This window comes from Saimiri boliviensis, chromosome 1 (assembly GCF_048565385.1).
Source record: "Saimiri boliviensis isolate mSaiBol1 chromosome 1, mSaiBol1.pri, whole genome shotgun sequence".
In the NCBI taxonomy this organism is placed as follows: domain Eukaryota; kingdom Metazoa; phylum Chordata; class Mammalia; order Primates; family Cebidae; genus Saimiri; species Saimiri boliviensis.
Window position 1 is genome coordinate 164,072,321 of NC_133449.1, and position 21,766 is coordinate 164,094,086.

General features: G+C 35.8%; 1 protein-coding gene across 2 annotated transcripts in view; it reads right to left on the reverse strand.

Annotated features, from left to right (window-relative positions):
- Nucleotides 1-1,851: 1,851 nt before the first annotated feature.
- Nucleotides 1,852-21,766, reverse strand: part of RBM27 (RNA binding motif protein 27) — an 86,422-nt gene continuing 66,507 nt past the window's right edge. For both annotated transcript variants that reach the window (XM_010344510.3, XM_003933967.4), the window contains 7 exons: nt 17,681-17,800; nt 16,449-16,523; nt 16,146-16,310; nt 14,717-14,821; nt 14,409-14,600; nt 5,878-5,988; nt 1,852-4,238 (listed from right to left, as the gene is read on the reverse strand). In XM_010344510.3, the coding sequence (XP_010342812.1) occupies nt 4,155-4,238; nt 5,878-5,988; nt 14,409-14,600; nt 14,717-14,821; nt 16,146-16,310; nt 16,449-16,523; nt 17,681-17,800 (852 nt within the window). In that variant the 3' untranslated portion in view covers nt 1,852-4,154. The remainder of the gene's footprint in view (nt 4,239-5,877; nt 5,989-14,408; nt 14,601-14,716; nt 14,822-16,145; nt 16,311-16,448; nt 16,524-17,680; nt 17,801-21,766) is intronic.

Below are 21,766 nucleotides of genomic sequence, written 5' to 3' on the forward strand. Positions count from 1 at the left end.
AACATATCTAGATCCAGATTTGACTGTATGCCAGGGACTTATGACTCAAAATTTATCCTTGGCTTTAGCATAATTTATTTCAAAATCAGTAAAAAAAATCACATAAAAACATTAATTTCTGTTAATGAGAGCTCCATTTTAGTAAAACATTTGTTCAATAGATGTAACTATGTACAGAATTATGCCTGTCCCCTCCAAAAAAGCCCCAGAACTAATGTTTACTGTAAATATATTTAGAATTATGATCTATTCAAAGCAAATGGTGACAGCTTATTTGCTACTTACATAAAACAAATTTTATTTGAAAAGAATGAAAATAAAGTTCACTCTCATTCTTTGAGTATCATCTTGTATAAGCTGAAATTTAAAGAATGCTCCTTCTTAATGTGTAATCAATGGAAGGGGAATTTTATAACAGCAACTTTTAAAATGGGAAAACCAAGTGGTAACACTTCCCTTCTCTTTCTCACCACCCAGTCCTTAGTGTATAAGGACTGGATTTGTCCTTACAAATCTTCATCACATTCAGAACAGATGTATCTTCAAGTCATCTCTTCTAGGTGTTTTTTTCCCTTCTCCCTATTCCACTTCAGTAAAATGTCCCTCCTGCTGTTGGCAGGCATAATGAATATCCTGAAGACAACATTAAAATAATTGCTTTCATGAAACTGCTGTGTGTTTTACATCAGGGATACCAAGAAATATCCATGAACAAAATAATGTGGCTACCAAAGATTAGTTACAAGTAGCCTTTTAATACATTCTCTTTCATTCTCCAGGCTACTCTGTTGAGAAAGCTATCCTACTTAATATTTAATAGCCAGTGACTTCGAACTCAACTTCATACTGACCGACATTCTCTCATGTTTATGAACACAACGTAAAACACATACATATCCACTCCTCACTTACTCTCACAAGCAAGCATACACACATTTTCTTTCTTTCCAGAACAAGCCAGAATTACAGCTCTTTTGGTGATTGTTGTAATTTTTGGAATGGTTCATAAATTTTCCAAATTCTTTTAAATTTGTAATACTTTCATTTTCTTTTTTTTTTTTTCCAATTGTGAACCATTCCATATTGCATCTTTATTGCAAAAGTCAACATGCTTCTTAGAAATTCAGATTGTAATTGATAAAACAAACATTACATATATGAATTTAAATGTATAAACAGTTAGAAATTCAACAATATCTCCTATTATACTATTACACAAGTTCACAATTTTGTAAAAACTATAATACAGGCATACTATACATCAAGAGGAACCACTATTCCTTTTCACATGATTTTTTTTTTCTTTTTTGAAATAATAATCCATCACCATGGACCCTTTCACCTTACCAAGACTGTTTTCCAATTTATCATCTTAGCTGGTAATAATATTTTCTCAATGTTACATAAAGATATTGAGGGAAATTTTGCAATACGTGAACATTAATCCACTAGTATACAGGCTGACCTAGTCAACTGGTGGCTATTATTGCTGATCAGCTACTTGCAAAGATGGCATACACATTAAGAGGAACAGAATTTGCCTTAGATACGGTATGTTATTTCTGTAAATGAACATGCCAAGAAAGCATATATGGCAGTTACTCACTTTTAAGTGAAATTTTAACAGTTGAAGATTTGATGGTAGAAGTAAAATATCCCAAAGGAGGCAGGGGATATATATAAAATATTTTATGCTAACCTTAAGTTTTCCAAGATTATAACTCACTTTAAATTCATCTTTGAGTCAAACATGTTTTGAAATTCTTTGAAAACATAAAGTGTTTTCAGCCCTATTTAAGGTGTACTGAAAACTTTTATAGAAAGGGCCTCAAATCTTACTGAAAAAAACTGTTTTTCACTTTAACACACTTCTCTTTCATCCTCTGCCCCCAATACAAAAAAGTCAAACAAATCTTCAACTTTTTACTGAGAGTGTAATAAGACGTCCATTTTGAGGCTAAAAAATCATATGAAAAGGAATCTCATTCTGTTGAACTGTCAGTCTACTGAAATTTTTCTTACAGTTCCATTAATTTACTGTAATTTTCAGTTTCCAAATACAAAAATACAACAATTCTTATTGAAATCTATACGCTGGTAGTTTTAGTACACAAAAAAAAAAAGAAAAGAAAAGAAAGAAAAAAAAAACAAACCAATTATTTACAAAATTATACAGTTTAAGAAAAAACTTTGTACAAAAAATATATAAATCCTTTGTTCCCTCTATCACGTTTAAACTGTCAGGACTCAAAATATTCACCACAATGAATCTTTCAAAATATATACTGACTGAGCCACAGACATCAAGAAAAATTTCATTAGAGATGATGGAGGAGTAAGGAGCAAGATTGTGTATTCTAAGTACCCTATTCTAACGTTTTCCTTCTTCTATAAGCTCATTTTACCTTCGGTGTTACTAGAAATATAACAATAACCTATAAAGAGTAAGTCCTTATTATGAAAGAAAATTATATGAACTTAAAAATGACCCTGGTTTGACACATCATTCCAGGAAAACATGTAGATGAATAAAGATTATCAGAACATGGGATGTAACGTCTTTTAGCTAAGTAAATCTAGAAGCCTGATGGTTTTAAGTTCTTAGTGAATAGTTTCTATTTTGAGAAACAGTCTTTACCTCAGCAAGCCAAATCCTTGATACAGTGGTCACCAAGAACCTTTTGGGGCCAACAGGAGGTTTCAAATTTTCATACCACACATATATAAAAACAGATGTATATATCCTTGAAAAAGTGACAGCCTATGCACATTAATCATTTTATTTCCCCAGGGATCAGTACAGCGTACTGTTGCTCCTCTGCTTTTCCATCTAACATTCAGAACACAAGGACATAAATTTACATATATATTTTACTTAACAGATACTCTATCCAGTGTACAGTAAAAATGCACACAGTAAAGGAAACTGTCCACTGAAGATGCATATGTTCATGGATAGCAACAAGCTATAAAATTATGAAAAAATAAGGTCATCTGATCAAAGTCATAAAGGACTCCCATTTATTACTAGCATACTTAGCCCTCCACCCCCTCCCACCCACCCCTCTCCCCCAGTCACCTTACCATCATGGTTTAAATTTAGGAAAAGAATTTCAGACACTTTTAAACCCTTCTGTGTAACTATAACTGAACTGAAGCTTCAAAAGACGGAGGGGGGGGAAGCTGGTGATTCTCTTCTCCCCAAAATCCTTCCATCATTCTCATCAAAACATCACTTATTTATCCAGGTGCTGGTCTGAACCTTTTACTGGAGACTGCCTGTGGTTGCCCAAATGAACCACTTACATCAATGATGACTAAGTCAGGCCTATTAATAGAAAGGCAAGAGGAAGAAAATGGGGATGAGAAAGGGGCAATAGGTGAAAGCCTTTTACATTCTGAGTTATAAAAATTTTAAAAAAGACCAGCTAAACCAGTGCTCATTAAGTATCAAAGCAAACTAAGAGTCAGTAGCAGGAAAAGTCCAGGAGTTCATATGACAAGAGAATGGAAATACTACAGAGCTAGCTACCATTGCTGTAGCATTTAACAACACAGAGTTCGTTGTGATTTTCACTGAAATAGTACTACTACACATAAACACCGTGAAAACCAAATTTAGACTGAATACAAATTGGGCTCCTCCAAAGTTAAAAAAAAAAAAAATTAAACATACTTTTCTTCCAAGACAACTCTTGAAAGCAAAAGGGTATTTTAATTACAAATATTTCCTACTGTCTGACGACCCATCCATAATAGCTGAGAGTTAAAAGATTACAGGCAATTTTGACATTTAATTAAATTTTATCAGTAGATTATAATCCAAAATAAATTTCTGAACACCCTGTCATTTACATCATAATCCAACACCAACAGCAACAAAAAAAAGGTGGTGTGGAAAATAAGGCTCTAGAGATTATCCATGTCATTGCTGTGGATCTTCACAACTGTGTAAAAGTCACTAGGCCTTTGGTGCTTTAATATCATGTACAGTTATGAGATGTGTTTACATAGCAAACTTGCTGTTCTTGAACCTACTGTGTTGAAAAGAAAAATAAAAAAAAAATTTTTGGCTCATTGACTTCTTTTAAATAATTTTTAAAAGTTGTTCTTCTAAACAATACTCCTAAAAATTATATAGCTAGCATCAGATTTCATCTTCGCCATGAACGAGACTCATATTCATCTTCATCTTCATCGTCATCATCAGGCAAAAACAAATCTGAGGTTTCTGTTTCCTGAAGAAAGAGAGGTTAATATCTGCTTAGTACACAACAATGGTAAGTAAAATGCTTTTTAGGTCAAAGGACAAACAGGCTAGTATACAAAGCCCAAGTTGGATGGGCTTTATAAGGGATGCATGCAAGAATATCTTTCAGAGCAAAACAAAAGCCCACAATATTTTTGTTAATGAATACAAATTCTTCTCCTCTACGAATTTTGCTAGGTTTTGTTTTTGTTTTTGTTTTAAAATGAAGTTTTGGGTGGGGAGTTGGGGAGAGAGAGCATGGGGAGAAATGCCAGATATAGGTGATGGGGAAGAAGGCAGCAAATCACACTGCCACGTGTGTGCCTATGCAACAATCCTGCATGTTCTTCACATGTACCCCCAAACCTAAAATACAATAAAAAAATAAAATAAAATGAAGTTTTGCTCTTGTTGTCCAGGCTGGAGTGCAATGGCACAATCTCAGCTCACCACAACCTCCACCTTCCGGGTTCAAGCAATTCTCCTGCCTCAGCCTTCTGAGTACCTGGGATTACAGGCAAGTGCCACCACGCCCAGCTAATTTTGTATTTTTATAGTAGAGACAGGGTCTCTCCATGTTGGTCAGACTGGTCTCGAACTCCTAAACTTCAGGTGATCCACCCGCCTTGGCCTCCCAAAGTGCTGAGATTATAGGTGTGAGCCACCACGCCCTGCCTAATTTTGCTAGTAGAAGATTTCTACTCTAATAGCATCAGGAAAATAAATAATGTGAACATTTAGTAGAGAAAAATTTTTTTAAACTATGAGGTATATTTCTGATAAGTTAATTAAAATTTATCCTATTAAAAATTAAGAAAATAAATGACCAAACACCTAAATCTTTGTTTTATATCCATTCGACTGTTTGTAAGAGGTGAATATACTAGCTTCCCCATGACACTGATATTCCAAATCTTATATAAAAATCTAAAATCTTAGACAAAGTAGATGCATCTGCAAACATTACCCAAATATCATGACTTTTTATTTTCTTTTAATCTGGGAAACATCTCTGCTTTTGTAGTATAAAATCACTCATATAGTGAGATGATATTTGATCAAACTATAAATGCTAGGTATCTTTTAAAACCAAGATTGTGATAAATCAAGAAAACCTCACAATGTAGCCAATGTGTTCACTAGATAATGATAAATAACAGAAGTAAAAAAGCAAAATAAATTCTCATATATTTTAAGAGGCTGATATTTATATCAGCCTTTATATTCACCTTCTACACATTCATTTTAACCAATTGTACACAGAAGGAAAATAAGAAACTCAAATCTGTTACTATGGAACTTGAATAAGCAAAAAGTGAAATCAATTAAAATTTATTTTATGTAATCTCTGACTTTATTCATCAGAATAAAAATTTCTAAAGCTCAAACAAATCCAATATAAATGTAAACAAAAAAGAACAGTCTTTCCCATACCAGAAGAAAATAACCCACAAGACAGCTTTTTCTATCTCTAGACCTGTTTTAACTAAGAAACATCTAGTCTTAACTTGCATGCATGAAAGAAAAACCCAGTTATCTATTTTTTAATTTATACTATTTCATATCATGAAAAACACATAATTGAGAAGTGATCTAATTCAACTTTTATTTCCGATCATTAAATTTACCTCCTCCTTGACTTCTTCTTCTTCAGTCTCAGTGGATATAGATGGTACCTTGGGCTTGTGCCATGGTATCTGTAGCCGGCGGTCTTTAAATTTTGGCCCTTGGTTTGCAGCCTAAAATATATTAGAAGAATATATAAGTTTGCACTCAAATAACTAATGATTTCTACAATTTCTGTGTTATTTTAAAAGTATAATATAGGGCAGGGAGAAATCTGTTAGATGGATATACGGCCGGGCGCGGTGGCTCAAGCCTGTAATCCCAGCACTTTGGGAGGCCGAGGCGGGTGGATCACGAGGTCGAGAGATGGAGACCATCCTGGTCAACATGGTGAAACCCCGTCTCTACTAAAAATACTGAAAATTAGCTGGGCATGGTGGCGTGTGCCTGTAATCCCAGCTACTCAGGAGGCTGAGGCAGGAGAATTGCCTGAACCCAGGAGGCAGAGGTTGCGGTGAGCCGAGATCGTGCCATTGCACTCCAGCCTGGGCAACAAGAGCGAAACTCCGTCTCAAAAAATAAATAAATAAATAAACAACAACAAAAAAGATGGATATACAAGCTCCAACGAGAACTAAAAAAAAATAAAGTCCCTTTTAATTAGAGCAACTATATGTTCTGGTTTGCCTAGGATAACCCATGGTTTATATCTGTGTCAGGTAAATGTTAGCATCTGTCTTGGTTGGAGTAATAAATTTTTTTCTAGGTACAGCTGCTCTACTTACAAAAGTCATGATGAGGACAAGAAATATTCTTAATGCATTTATTGACTTTTGGCTTTGATATCTACATATATAGACTCAAACCTTAGAAATACATAATTTTTTCAAAGGTGAATCATCTGCTTATTCATCTCACTGCATCTCTTACAACTCCACCTATGTTTGATAAAGTTCTTCCTATTTCCCCTTCTGAAATGCTATACAATGATAAGCACCTCCCAGCTCATCTATGCATTCAATAAACATTAATTAAACAACTACTACTATCCTAACTCATAAAACTGCTCCATTTCAAATGTTTTACTTGGTACAAATTTTTAAACATTTTTTTCTACCCAGCAAATTCCAATAAGGGAAAGCAAATTTTAAAGACAAAGCAGGCCGGGCGCGGTGGCTCAAGCCTGTAATCCCAGCACTTTGGGAGGCCGAGGCGGGTGGATCACAAGGTCGAGAGATCGAGACCAACCTGGTCAACATGGTGAAACCCCGTCTCTACTAAAAATACAAAAAATTAGCTGGGCATGGTGGCGTGTGCCTGTAATCCCAGCTACTCAGGAGGCTGAGGCAGGAGAATTGCCTGAACCCAGGAGGCGGAGGTTGCGGTGAGCCGAGATCGTGCCATTGCACTCCAGCCTGGGTAACAAGAGCGAAACTCCGTCTCAAAAAAAAAAAAAAAAAAAAAAAAAAGACAAAGCAACACAGACAAGGGAACAGGGATCCAAAGTTTCAAAAAAGTAAAAGCTTAGCCATCTCTATAGCCTTCCTACCAAAGATCCTCGTTTATAGAACACTCCCATTCTGGGGGTTCTGAAAAACATAAAAGAAGAGATTCTTTTTTATTTGGGCTTTCATTCTAGTCTATCTAGCAAAATCATTGCTAAATCTCTTGAAGCATTTGCCAAATGTTTCCATAAAACACTTGGAACATAGCATGGTGAGAATGTACATTAGACCAGACTCATAAATCCACTGATGCCTGCAAAGACATCATCCTATGTTGTAAAGGGAAAATTCCCACCATTCCTTGCAGGGTCTAAATGCTTATAACCTAAGAAAACATTATGACTCATGGGACATAACAAATTGATGTATCAAAATAGCCCTACCAAATACATATATTTACCTTTTGTTTTTTTTCTTTTTTGAGACAGGGTCTTGCTCTGATTCCCAGACTGGAGTGAGGTAGTAAGATCACACTCACAGCAGCCTCAATTCCTTGGGCCCAAGTGATCCTCCCACTTCGGCCTCCCAAGTAGCTGAGACCATAGGCAGGTACCACCACGCCTGGCTAATTTTTTTATTTTCATAGACAGGGTCTCCCTGTGTTGCCTAGGTTGGTCTCAAACTCTTGGGCTCAAGCAATTCTCCCACCTCAGCCTTGAAAAGTGTTGGGATTACAGGCATGAGCCACAGCACCTGGTCTATATTTATCACCTTTTAAAAATCAGGTAATGTATGTAATACAGATCCTTTACCCGTACTCTATCTTTTAACACATAGCCCAATTATAGAGAGGCTTTCACTGCTTGTTTTGTTCATTTCCATAGTATTTGAATTTCTTTTTTTTTTTTTTTTTTGAGACGGAGTTTCACTCTTGTTACCCAGGCTGGAGTGCAACCGTGCAATCTTGGCTCACCGCAACCTCGACCTCCTGAGTTCAGGCAATTCTCCTGCCTCAGCCTCCTGAGTAGCTGGGATTACAGGCATGCGCCACCATGCCCAGCTAATTTTTTGTATTTTTAGTAGAGAAGGGGTTTCGCCATGTTGACCAGGATGGTCTCAATCTCTTGACTTCGTGATCCACCCGCCTCGGCCTCCCAAAGTGCTGGGATTACAGGCTTGAGCCACCGCGCCCGGCAGTATTTGAATTTCTAAATAAAAATGTTACTTTTATAATCAGAAAAAGTAATAAAGATTTTTAAATCTGTAACAACTGTGTTGCTCTCCAAAGAGGAGTTCTGCCCTCCAAAAGGAATATTAAATGTATTGCATATACATTATTAAAGGAAGAACCAGAAATGTATATGCAGTCTGAAACTAAGAATAAATAATTTCTACTGTCTAACTTCTAACAAGTCAAATATATCAGCAATTAGAATAGAGATATACTATGACACTACCAAGTTAGGAACTCTAAAACATAAATGGTTAGAATCTCAAACTGATTCTAAACTGGTAAGAATCTAAAATGGATAGGGTCCACTCAGCAATTCCACATATAGTCATCCTTTGGTGTTTCTGGGGGATTCGTTACACGATTCTCTTTGAATACCAAAATCCATGAATGCTCAAGTCATTTATATAAAATAGTGTAGTATTTGCATATAACCCACACATATTCTCCATATACTTTGAATCTTCTCTAAATTACTTATAATACCTAATATAATGTAAATGCTATGTAAATAGTTGTTATACTGTATTGTTTAGAGAATAATGACAAAAAATGTATATGCTCAGTAGAGCTGCAACCATTCATTTTTTTCATTTTTTCCCTAATATTTCTGATCCATGACTGGTTGAATCCATGGAGGTGAAACCCGCAAATATGAAGGGCCAACTGTATAGCCAAGAGAAACGTGTGTAAATGTGTAGTTATAAACATGTATAAGATAGCAACACTGCTTACAAAAGCCACAAAGTGGAAATAACCCAAATATCCATCAATTAAGATGAAAAATAAACAGCAGTGTATTGATACAACTATTATATAGTAACAAAAATGGCAAATTAGGCCGGGCGCTATGGCTCACGCCTGTAATCCCAGCTCTTAGGGAGGCAGAGGCGGGAGGATAGCTTGGGCCCAGGAGTTCGAGACCTGCCTGGGCAATATAGCGAGACCCCGTTCTCCACAAAAAGGAAAAAAACAAAAAGACAAAAATGGCAAATTAATGTTACATGCAAAAATATTAATGAATCTCACAAATATATTAAACAGAAGAAGCCAGGCATAAAAGAATACACACTGTGTGATTCCATTTACATAACATTTTAAAAACAAGCAGAATATTACTGTAATATTTAGGAACGCAAATTTAGGTGATGAAACTACAGTCAATTCTCATTATTTGTAGTAGTTATGTTCTAAAAAGTTGATGCAAACATTTAATTGGAAAATGCTGAGCCACCAATCACAGGGGAAATAGAATGAGACTCTTACGAGCCTCTAGAGCAAGTCTGTCCAGCCTGTGGCCCACCGGCCGCATATGGCCCAGAATGGCTTTGAATGCAGTCCAACACAAATTTGTAAACTCTTAGAACACTATGAGATTTTTTTTTCAGTGCTCATCAGCTATCACTAGTGTTAGTGTATCTTATGTGTGGCCCAAAACAACACTACTTCTTCCAGTGTGGCCCAGGGAAGCCGAAAGATTAGACAACCCTGCTCTACAGGGTCACAATATTTTTGTCAGCTAATCAACACATACTTTGGTTTTATGTGTTTCTGTTGAAAAACATCTTATTTAATATATATTACTGATCATTAACATTGAACTCATAGCTAAAAGCACTGACTTATGCCTGAACAAAGTTTAACACATGTATCTTTGTAAAGTGTATCACAGCCTCGCACTTAGGAACACCAGACAGCACTTTAGAACTACATTCTAAACAGTTTAATCACCAAGAAAACAAAAAGTTGAGAAAAATATGGCATTAAAAAGACTGCAAAGGCTGGGTGTGGTGGCTCATGCCTGTCATCCTAGCACTTTGGGAGGCCGAGGTAGGCAGATCACTTGAGGTCAAGAGTTTGAGACCAGTCTGGACAACATGATAAAACCTCACCTCTACTAAAAATACAAAAATTAGCTGCACATGGTGGTGGGCACCTGTAATCCCAGCTACTAGGGAGGCTGAGGTAGGAGAATTGCTTGAACCAAGGAGACGCAGCTTGCAGTGACCCTAGATTGTGCCACTACACTCCAGCCTGGGTGACAAAGCAAGACTGTGTCTCAATCAATCAATCAATCAATCAATTCACATTATGAAAGCGGAAACAAGAAGGCAGAGCACCACCTTATTTCTATCTCAGCTGAAAATGGGCACAAGAGGGGACTGACAACTGTGTATATGTCTGAGAACAACCATAAAAGCCCCACAAGTATTGATTCTGGGGCTACAAATAAATTTAATGAGTAGACGAATTGGCAAATATGGAATCGGAAAATAATAAGGATTGACTGTATAAAGAAAGCAAGGTAATCGTCATAAACTGAGGCTGATGGTTACTGCTCTGAGAAGAGGCTGGGAGGAAGAACAAGTGGGGTTGGGGTACTGGAAATGTTCTATTTCTTGACCTGAGGAATAGGTGTATAGGTGTCTGCCTTCTGATAAATCATTGAATTATATGTTTATGATTAGTATAGTTGGTTTTTATCAACATTTTAAATTGACTATAGGTATAACCTTTAAAATTTTTTAAGGAAATAGACTGGGTGCAATGGCTCACACCTGTAATCCCAGCCCTTTGAGGCTGAGGCAGGTGGATCACCTGAGATCAGGAGTTCGAGACCAGCCTGGCCAACATGGTGAAACCCTGTCTCTACTAAAAATACAAAAATTAGTCAGGCATAGTGGCACATGCTTATAATCCCAGCTACTTGGGAGGCTAAGTCAGGAGAATCCCTTGAACCTGGGAGGTGGAAGTTGCAGTGGGCTGAGATCGCACCACTGCACTCCAGCCTGTGTGACAGATGACAGACTCTCTCCAAAAAAAAAAAAAAAAATTTAAGGAAATACCAAATAGCTAAGATTTTTATGTGAAAAAGGAAAGGTTTGGAATGTAGCTCTGTATTTATAATATGATCACATTTTGATAAATGTTGCTGTTATGGTTTGAGACGGGGTCTCACTCTGGGTCTCACTCCAGCCCAGGCTGGAGTGCAGTGGCACAACCTTGGCTTACTGCAACCTCCGCCTCCTGGGCTCAAGTGATTCTCCTGCCTCAGTCCCCCAAGTAGCTGGGATTACAGGTACATGCCACTGAGCCCAGCTAATTTTTGTTTTTAGTAGAGATGGGGTTTCACCATGTTGCCCAGACTGGTCTAGAACTCTGGACCTAAGGTGATCCACCAGCCTCAGCCTGCCAAAGTGCTGGGATTACAGGTATGAGCCACTGTGCCCAGACTGATAAATGTTAAAGTGAAAAGCTTTATACATGTATTCTTAGATACATATTTTTCTATAACAATATCTAAGAATAGTGACCATCTTTTAAGAATGGGCAAAGATCAATAAAAAGAGTTTTATTAGTCATACTTTTTTTTTTTTTTTTTTTGGAGACAGAGTCTCGCTCCATTGCCTAGGCTGGAGTGCAGTGGTGCAATCTGGGTTCACTGCAACCTCCACCTCCTGAGCTCAAGCAATTCTCGTGTCTCAGCCTCCTGAATAGCTGGGACTAAAGGCAGATGCCACCACACCCAACTAATCTTCGTATTTTTTGCATAGACAGGGTTTTGCCATGTTGGCCAAGCTGGTCTTGAACTCCTGAGCTCCAGTGATCCACCTGCCTCAGCCTCCCAAAGTGCTGATATTATTTATTTTTAAAAGTACATTTTAAAAAAATCTAGGACTAATCTCTTAATACAAATCTTACTTATTGAAGTATCTGTTCTACACATACATATATATTCCGTCACATACACATCTAAATATGGTTTAAGATGATAAAATATTGGAAAAAAATTAATGTCCATCAATACAGGATGGTTCAAATGTAGTATGATCATCTGTGCAATGAAATACCATGCAGTCATTAAAAAGAAGCAATACGACATGCACTAGTGTAGAACAATCTAACAGTTGAATATATATGAAGTGAAAAGTACATGTGGCAAAGGGTGTTGTATAACATGCTACCACTTCTATAAAAGAATTATATATATATAGTTCTCTAAGAATGAAAAGAGAGAATTATATATAGTTATCTCTTGCCTATAGAAATTTATATATATGGCCGGGCGCGGTGGCTCAAGCCTGTAGTCCCAGCACTTTGGAAGGCCGAGGCGGGTGGATCACGAGGTCGAGAGATGGAGACCATCCTGGTCAACATGGTGAAACCCCGTCTCTACTAAAAATACAAAAAAATCAGCTGGGTATGGTTGCATGTGCCTGTAATCCCAGCTACTCAGGAGGCTGAGGCAGGAGAATTGCTTGAACCCAGGAGGCGGAGGTTGCGGTGAGCCGAGATCGCGCCATTGCACTCCAGCCTGGGTAACAAGAGTGAAACTCCGTCTCAAAAAAAAAAAAAAAAAAAAAAGAAATTTATATATATTTCTCTCTCGTCTATATATATGCATATATGTATCTATACATATATATAGACGAGAATCTTTGAGCAGATACATATATAGATGAGATATATATATAAATTATAATATATATTATATACATACTTGTGTGTGTGTGTGTCTCTCTCTCTCTCTCATATACATATATATATATATATATGTATATGAGAGAGAGAGAGAGAGAGAGAGAGAGAAGTGACAGAATCTTTGAGCAGATATATGAGAAACTGGTACCAGTAATTGTCTATGGGGAGTGAAACTGAGTAGAGGTAGAAGGAAATCTTATTTCATTGTATACACTGTTACTCCTTTTCATTCTGTTTATGTATGTTGGCCAAGGAAATGATTCCAATAAAAAATATATGTATGTGAATATGAGATCAACTATATATACCACAAATTAAAAATTATATGCATATTAGGGTTCTTGGTAGAAGCTGCTCAAAGAGAAATTCCTCTAGTCTAGCCATTTTCCCAGATTAGAAATTGACACCCAATCTATGCCAGTCGTCATATATCAATTACCTGCTTTCTTCAAGTTGTTCCTTTTTTTTGAGACGAAGTTTTGTTCTTGCCCCCCAGGCTAGAGTGCAATGGTGCTATCTTGGCTCACTGTGACCTCTGCCTCCCAAGTTCAAGCAATTCTCATGCCTCAGCCTCCCAAGTAGTTGGGATTACAGGCACACACCACCACACCCAGCTAATTTTTGTATTTCTAGTAGAGATGGAGTTTCACCATGTTGGCCAGGCTGGACTCAAACTCCTGACTCACCTCAGGTGATCCACCTGCCTCAGCCTCCCAGAGTGCTGGGTTTATAGGTGTCAGCCCCTGTGCCCTGACATCTTTAACATTTAATAGGGCTGAAAATATTTCCTCTCAAAAGAGTTGTTTGAGGAATAGGGAAGCTAGTTGTCTTAGTTCCACTACTTATTAATTATATGATTGTGGTTGACATTTTAAACTGTGTTCACATCTGTACATACAGGATTTCACACATATATCGTTTTGCATGTATTTCACATTTATACAGTCTTTTACAATTAAATGAGATCACATATGAAATGTTCCAGCATAAAAAATGCTTAATAAAATGGCTGGAGTATATACTGTATATGTCCAAAACAGTACAGACATTTGCCTGTAGCAAATCTTCATTTGCATGTTTGCCTAAAAGCAAGTGGTAGCCACTACATGCAGAATATAACTAAATTATCTGAATTTTGCCTCTAGCCCAAACTATTTCCCCATTAACCATAAGTACCTGGTAAGCCATGTAATAATCCTAAAACAAAAATTAAATGCAGCTTTGGGATAACTTGTCACTACAAATGCACTTAAGTGGAGTACTATGGAATCAAAAGCAAGAGCTGCTTCTTTTTTTTAAATAAATTAATAGGCATTTGTTAGGACTCATGTTTTTTACAACTATAAATTGTCTAATCTATAAAACATTTGACACACACACTGCACCAAGGAAAACAATGTTCACAGAGTTAGCATTTAGTATTTTAACAACTTACTGAGAAATGCTGAAGCAAATCTTCTTTTTCTTCCTCAATGAATCCTCCGACTGTTAGTGCTTTGGGGCGATGGTCCACCACCATGTGATTTAGTGAGCCCCTTCCTCTTCCTCCACGCCCTCGGCCTCTTCCTCGACCTTGAGAGGACATGGTCTTTCCTCGACCCACAGGTAAAATACCTAACCGAGCAGCCTGAATAACAACAAAAAGTAGAATGCAGCATACAGTTAGACTAAACCTTAGACAGCAAAGGAAAACTTTTTTGAGATGTTAAATGTGGTGAGGCAATAACTCCTTTTAAATCTCACCTCAACCTGTAACTGACTGAGTTTCTTCCGTAATTCCGTTGTGTCTTCTCCTGAGGACAGCCTCTTATGGAGGTCCAGTTCCGTATCTAATAACTCCTTCTGGGCCTTTGGAATAATTAAAAATGAAAAGGTATTTTTTACATAACTTAGAAGATCTTCTCCAGAACATTATAGTTACAAAATGACACACAATGAGACAGAGGATGCAATAAACATGGGTGTTTTAAAGAAAGTAACTTTACAGATCTAGTAGTGCCAACACATAGAAAGTGTATGGATCTCAATGAAAAATAATAAGCATTAGATGGCCTAAAAATCAGATCCTAGAAACAGACACCTAAGATGAGGGAGTTGAGAATAACTGTCACATTATAAAGTATCACAAATGAAACACAATGGATCAAAATAAATTACATAGTAAAAGTGTTATCTGTATTACAAAAGTAACAGCTACGTAATTACTAGCAGATTGGAATCCATAACTGCTGCCATTCTCTTTTTTGTTAGAGACAAATTATTTATCAGTCTTTAAGAGGCACTGACTGCCAGTCATTTTTTTCACCTCTTTAATTTTTAAAATGTACATATATTCTTTCTATAATTAGGAAAAATTTCAATAAAAATTTTTTATTATATTTCTAAGATACCTTAAACACTGTTTGTATACTGATAGAGAAACATAATTTCAAATTTAATGTAATACTGTATATAACAATGTACATTCTACATATCTGACAAATTTATTACCAGTTCTCGGAGGACTGGAATTACCTATAATCACACTACAGAACTGTGGTACAATGGAACCACTGTCTAAACCAAGTACAGCCAAGGAAACAGATGGAAATTAATAAAATTAGACTTAAACAGATCTAGAACTTCTGATTATTCTTTTTAATAACATGCCACATTTTTATCCATGTGAATAGCCAGGCTACTAAAAAGGATAGTTTTATTACAGTACTGTAATAGCACTGCTGAAATGGGAAATACCTCTTTCACCACCATCACTCTATTAGTGTCATCTTCAGCAGGGAACCAAAATATTTAGTTTAAAAACACAAATTTGTTCAAACAGGGTATTATCAACCCCTTTCCAGAGTACCCAGCATCTACAGAAACACTAAAAAAAAAAAAAATTATGGCAGCTGGGTACAGTGGCTCACACCTGTAATCCTAGCACTCTGGGAGGCCAAGGTGGGAGGACTGTATTTGAAGCCAGCCTGGGCAATATAGTGAGACATTCTCTCTTTTTTTTTTTTTTTTTTTTTAAAGTACTATAATTAGGATTTTTTGTTTTAAAGTACTGTAATTGTTTGCCTATATTCCTATTACAATATTAGCTACCTAAGGGTTCCATTGTTCTTTCAAGGTGCCAAGCAGCATGTGTTCAATAACCCTATGTTAAATAAAAAATGCAAATAGATACCTCTGTTTTTGTCTTCACTTTCGATGGTGTGGAGACTGCAGAAGATGTTTTTAATTCATCTTTTAATTGTGAGATCTTCTCTCCAAGCTCTTTCAAAGTCTTCATTATATTTGCTCTTTCTTCTGGTTTCATGTTTTTGTTTTTTTCTAACTTGGATATTAACATCTACAAAATAAACAGAAAAAGGTAAAATCATGCTTAATAAACTTTAATATAAAGAAGTCTTTTAAAATTATGGATAAAACTTTCACAGTCAATTCCATACATCAATTCTAGCATACAAATAATGAGCTCTTGTCTTACCTTTTGGCATTCTATTTGTTTTTCTAACATTTCTTGCTTTTTTTTCCTCATATCTTGTTGCAGCTTTATTGCCTCCTGTATAAGTAAAAAAGAAATTAATACAGGTAACGTAATTTGCCACCATTCTCAATTCATTTTTTCTGGGTCATCCCTGAGACAGACTGCCCTCCTAATGAAAACATAGCTGAAACCAGAGATGAAACTTTTGAATACGTTTTCCCTAACACTTTTTGAATATAATAGAGTTTACCACTGTACTTAAAAAATATTTAAAATATTGGACCTAATTAGCTGTATCTATAAGATTTATTGACATGAATGAGTTGAATGTTCTTATAAAGAAAAACAAAAGTTGTTTTCACTTGCCAATGCAATAAGCTAAATCCTTATTTTTAAAGTTTGAAGTTTAAAACTGAGGCTGGGCACAGTGGCTCAACCTGTAATCCTAGCACTTTGGGAGGCTGAGGTGGAAGGACTGCTTGAGTCCAGGAGTTAAAGACCAGCCAGCCTGGGCAACAAAATGAGACTCTGCCTCTACAAAAAATCAACAAAATTAGCCTGGGTATGTTGGCACGTGCCTATAGTACCAGCTACTCAAAAGGCTAAAGTGGGAGGATTGTTTGAGCCTGGGACATCAAGACTGCAGTGAGCCATGATCATGCCACCGTACTCAACCTGAATAACAGATTGAGACACTGTCTCAAAAAAAAAAAAGAAAAGAAAAGAGAAAGAAACACTGAGATACAGCTATAGGTTAGAAATGGTAGAGTAAAATCTATGGATTTCACCCAGAAAATTTTGCCTCTCACCCTCCTGTTAATTAAAACTCTAATTATACTGAGCTTTACAGTACATATCAATATCTATTTTATTTGGGAAACACTGTGTGAACTTAATAGGATGACAATGAAACTCAGAACTAAATCATAGTAACTACAAAAATGTTCTATTTTATGTGAATCATTATCTACTTTGGGATTAAAAAAGAAACACTACAATTGGAGGGAATAATAGTGTGAGTAGTTAAAAAAAATTCTGAATGGCAATTGTGAAACATTTTTTCTGTATGTTCATCTTTTTTTTTCCAAGTAGACATTAAATACAGAAGAAGCTAAATAAGCATTATGATGTCGTGCTGTAACAACACGAACTGATTTAAAGGTGATATCGTAACCACTTAACAATTCAATGCATCTTTCCTTCTGTAAGGCAAGAAGAATCAAGACTGTTACCTGTTTTTTTTTAAGAACTTCTTGAACATCATGAGATTTAGATCCTGAACAGAGCTTTGACGGTGTCTTTAAGTTTGAGGAGCTGTAAATCATTTTTGGATGGCCTGGAGATGAAAATATCTAAAAATTTAAAAAAAAAAGTGGGGGGGGCGCAAAGATAAATATAATTAAATTATATCTTAGAAATGCTTAGAATAATTTTTTAGAAAGGATCATGTATGTCTACTCTTCTTAGGAGTTAAATTTTCTTTTTACATTTAAAAACTTCATTACCAAATCTAGTTTTTTAATGCATCAATTTGTCACACAAAAGATAAAACACCCTTAGTGCCCTCATGTTAAACACAATTTCACAAACCCAACATCAGACAAAGCTGAATTTGTTTGGCTGCAAGTGGGTAGTATCTGGCTGCAGGGTATGTCATAAGCTGTTTTTCATAAGTGAAGTGCCAATAAAAAACCCTGTTTTTTATTGTGACCATAACAGATCAAGACAAACACTTAATTATCAAGACCACGCCCTAATCATGACTGAACAGAGACAAAAACATGAATACTATCCAAACCATAAAATGACGAAACATCCGTTTATCCTGGAAATGACTGCTGCTTCTTTACTACGTACTGTTTTAGCCTCATTCCAGGTAAGATTTTGTAAGATATCCTATCACAGAATAGGCCTATGCCTATTTCCTTAAATCCTTCTAAATCTAACTTAGCCCAAATTCTAAAATAAGTATTTCTGGCAACCACAGTTTCATTGTGTATACCCCTCTCTGAATAATAAATTGAATTTGTTTGGCTGCAAGTGGGTAGTATCTGGCTGCAGGGTATGTCATAAGCTGTTTTTCATAAGTGAAGTGCCAATAAAAAACCCTGTTCCCAATAACTGAAAAATCCTTCTAAGAATTAAGCTACATTCTTTTTTAAAAATTTTTCCTTTCTTCCTTTTTTTCTTTTTCCTACAGGGTCTTTGTTTCCCAGGCTAGTGTGTGGTGGTGCAATCACGCCTTGCTGCAGCCTCAATCTCTTGGGCTCAGTCCCACCTCAGCTTCCTGAGTAGCTGGGACTATAGGTGTGAGCCACCAAGGCTGCTGGGTTTTTTTCTTTTTTGTAGAGACAAGGTCTCTCTATGTTACCCTGGCTGGTCTCAAACTCTTAGGGTCAAGCAATCCTTCCACCTCAGGCTCCCAAAAGTGCTGGGATTAGAGGTGTGAGCCATTGCATCTGTCTTTTTTTTTTTAATTTTCTTACTGGAATAGTTACTCTGGATATGGAGCACCTGTCTTTAAAAAAAACTCTTTCATTAACCTTAAATAATATAAAAGATGTAGAAAATAATATTAAGAAATCCATGGAGAATTCAATCATATAGATAATATATCCAAATGTAAGACTTCTCTCAATCACTACAACACTTAATTATTATCAAACTTAAACTAGTTTACACAGGAAAGTCTTGTGTGTACCATAAGAACATTGTATAGCTTATGTTCATGTTATCATTTCTTTTATTAAAATGGCACCAACATGGAATTGAGAGCTGAATTTTAAAAAAAATTTTTTTAATGGCAACAACTACAATTTCTTGAGCACTATTTGTGGTTTACACATTTCTCTTTTGCGCTTTCTTATTAACATAAAATTAACATAAAAATTAGCAACAGCTTATAAGAGGCAGGTCAAGTCAGTCAGAGCTACCTGACTTGAAAATTTTTAATCACTTTTTTTTTAAATGATGGAATTTTTGAAACAGACAAAAAAAAAAAAAAAAGGTACCAAGCAGCAACATAAACCTTCTTTTATTTATATCCCCAACTAACTACATTCTTAACCCAAATATCCTATCATCTGTAATATAAATCAATTATATCTCTAAAAGACAAGGACTCATTTTTCAATATAACCATAATACTATCACAACATATACTTAAAAGGCAGTAATACTTCTTTAATATTAAATAATCACTTCTCCAGTTCCAGCTTATAATTTTCTAAACAATTTTCCACCATTTGAAATGGGATCTACTAAGGTCCATGTAAGTGCAACTTGTTGTATCTCTTTAAAGTCTCCTTTACTTCATAGTTTCCCTCTCCGTCTCTTGCTTTTTGTTGCAAATTGTTGAAGAAACCAGGTCACTCATCCAGTACTACTCCCCACAGGATTTTGTGATACCCTTGAAGATGTTCCTCTGTCCCCCAGATTTCTTTTAAATTAGTGGGTAGATCTAGAACCCTGATCAGATTTGTTTTTCTTTTTGACAGGACTCTAGTAATCTTTGACACCCTCCTCAACTTTCTGGTTTGACACCATATTGTAGGCTCATCTGCAAAACTGCCAGCCTCAGGTCTGGAGACAGCCATTTCTTCAAGGACCTCTGGGTCCCTTTGAGTGCTAGGGATGCTCAATGACTGGGCTGGTCATTGTTCCTACACCTTTTCAGTGACTAGAATTGGGATATGTTTTGGGATTATTTTGTTGCCTTTTTTTTTTCTTTAAGATAAAATAGAACCTGAGTTTATGCTGATCCTTTCTATTCAAATGCAGGACTACAGGGTATTTACTTAATCTTATCTATCTTCCATCTCTCTTCAAACATACTGACAATCTCAGTTGTCAATGACATCAGCTTAATTCCTCATTTGATTTATCCTACAATGTTCACAGATGGGTTTCAGAATATCAACATTGCCAATGATATGATCAGAAAGAGCTTTTTTTAAAATTGTTTTTTGTCCTCAGGGTATATCAAATTAGGAATATATGGTCCAAATCACTGTTTTAAAGCACTCAGTGCAGATATGCTAGTTCATATATTTCACTTTTCTCTTTACTTTTTTCTTTTTACTTTTTCTATTTCATTTAAAATCATAATTATATTCAGAACTTATTTACATGGTTCCAAGTCAAATCTATAAAACACAACATAATCAAAAGTCATCTAGCTTCTTCTATATTTGCCATAACCACAGGATTTAAATAACACAAATTATCTTTTTGTTTTTTTCTGTTATAAGCAAATACTTCTCTGTGTTCAGTGCCTCTACTTTTTCACACCAGCAGTAGTCAACTATATATTTTTTCTTCCATTTTGCTTTTTTACTTAATATATTTTGATAATCACTCCATAGTACATACAAAAATATTATTCATTCTTTATATAGTTGTATATTTACTGTGTAGATATACTACATTTTCAGTAACCAGTCCCCTACAGATGGGAATTTGGGTTGTTTCTAGTCTTTTGCTATTATAAAAAACATACAATTACTAGCCTTGCACATATGTCTATTCATATTTTGGCTAGTGTACCTTTGACATAGATTATTAGAAGGAAGATTACTAGATTAGTAATGCATATACATAATTTTGCCAGATACTGTACTGCCAAATTTCCTTTCATGAGAGTTGTATCATTTAGTGTTTCCATCAGCATCTAAATCTCAGATCCATTTGGAATTTACACTGGTTTGTAACTTTTTAAAAAATGGATTGAATCTTATTTTATCTTTTACCTATTGGCTATCCAATTATCCCAATCTGGAAGTTACCAACATGTCTATAACTTCCCCACTGATCTGGGACACTTTGTTATTATATAATAAACTCCTATTTGCAATTGAGTCTATTTCTAGATTTTCTATTCTGTTCCACTGGTTTGTCTATTCATGAGTCAGTATCAGGTTTTTTCAGTTATAGAGGCTATATACTATTTTTGGGGATTGCCTGCATTGCTGCTGTTCTTTTGCAGTTTTATTTTCTTTCTTTTCTTTTTTTGATGAAATTAAAGAAATTAACTAATAAAGATACTTAACTATTAATAAATATCTAAAATTCTCAAATTCCTACTTAACTTTGTTTTTGGTTTTTTTTTGAAACAGAGTCTTGCTCTGTCACTCAGGCTGGAGTACAATGGTGCAATCTTGGCTCACTGCAACCTCTGCCTCCTAAGTTCAAGTGATTCTTATGCCTAGCCTCAAATAGCTGGGATTACAGGTGCCTACCACCACACCCAGCTAATTTTTTTGTATTTTTAGTAGAGATAGAGTTTTGACATTTTGACCAGGCTGGTCTCAAACTCCTGA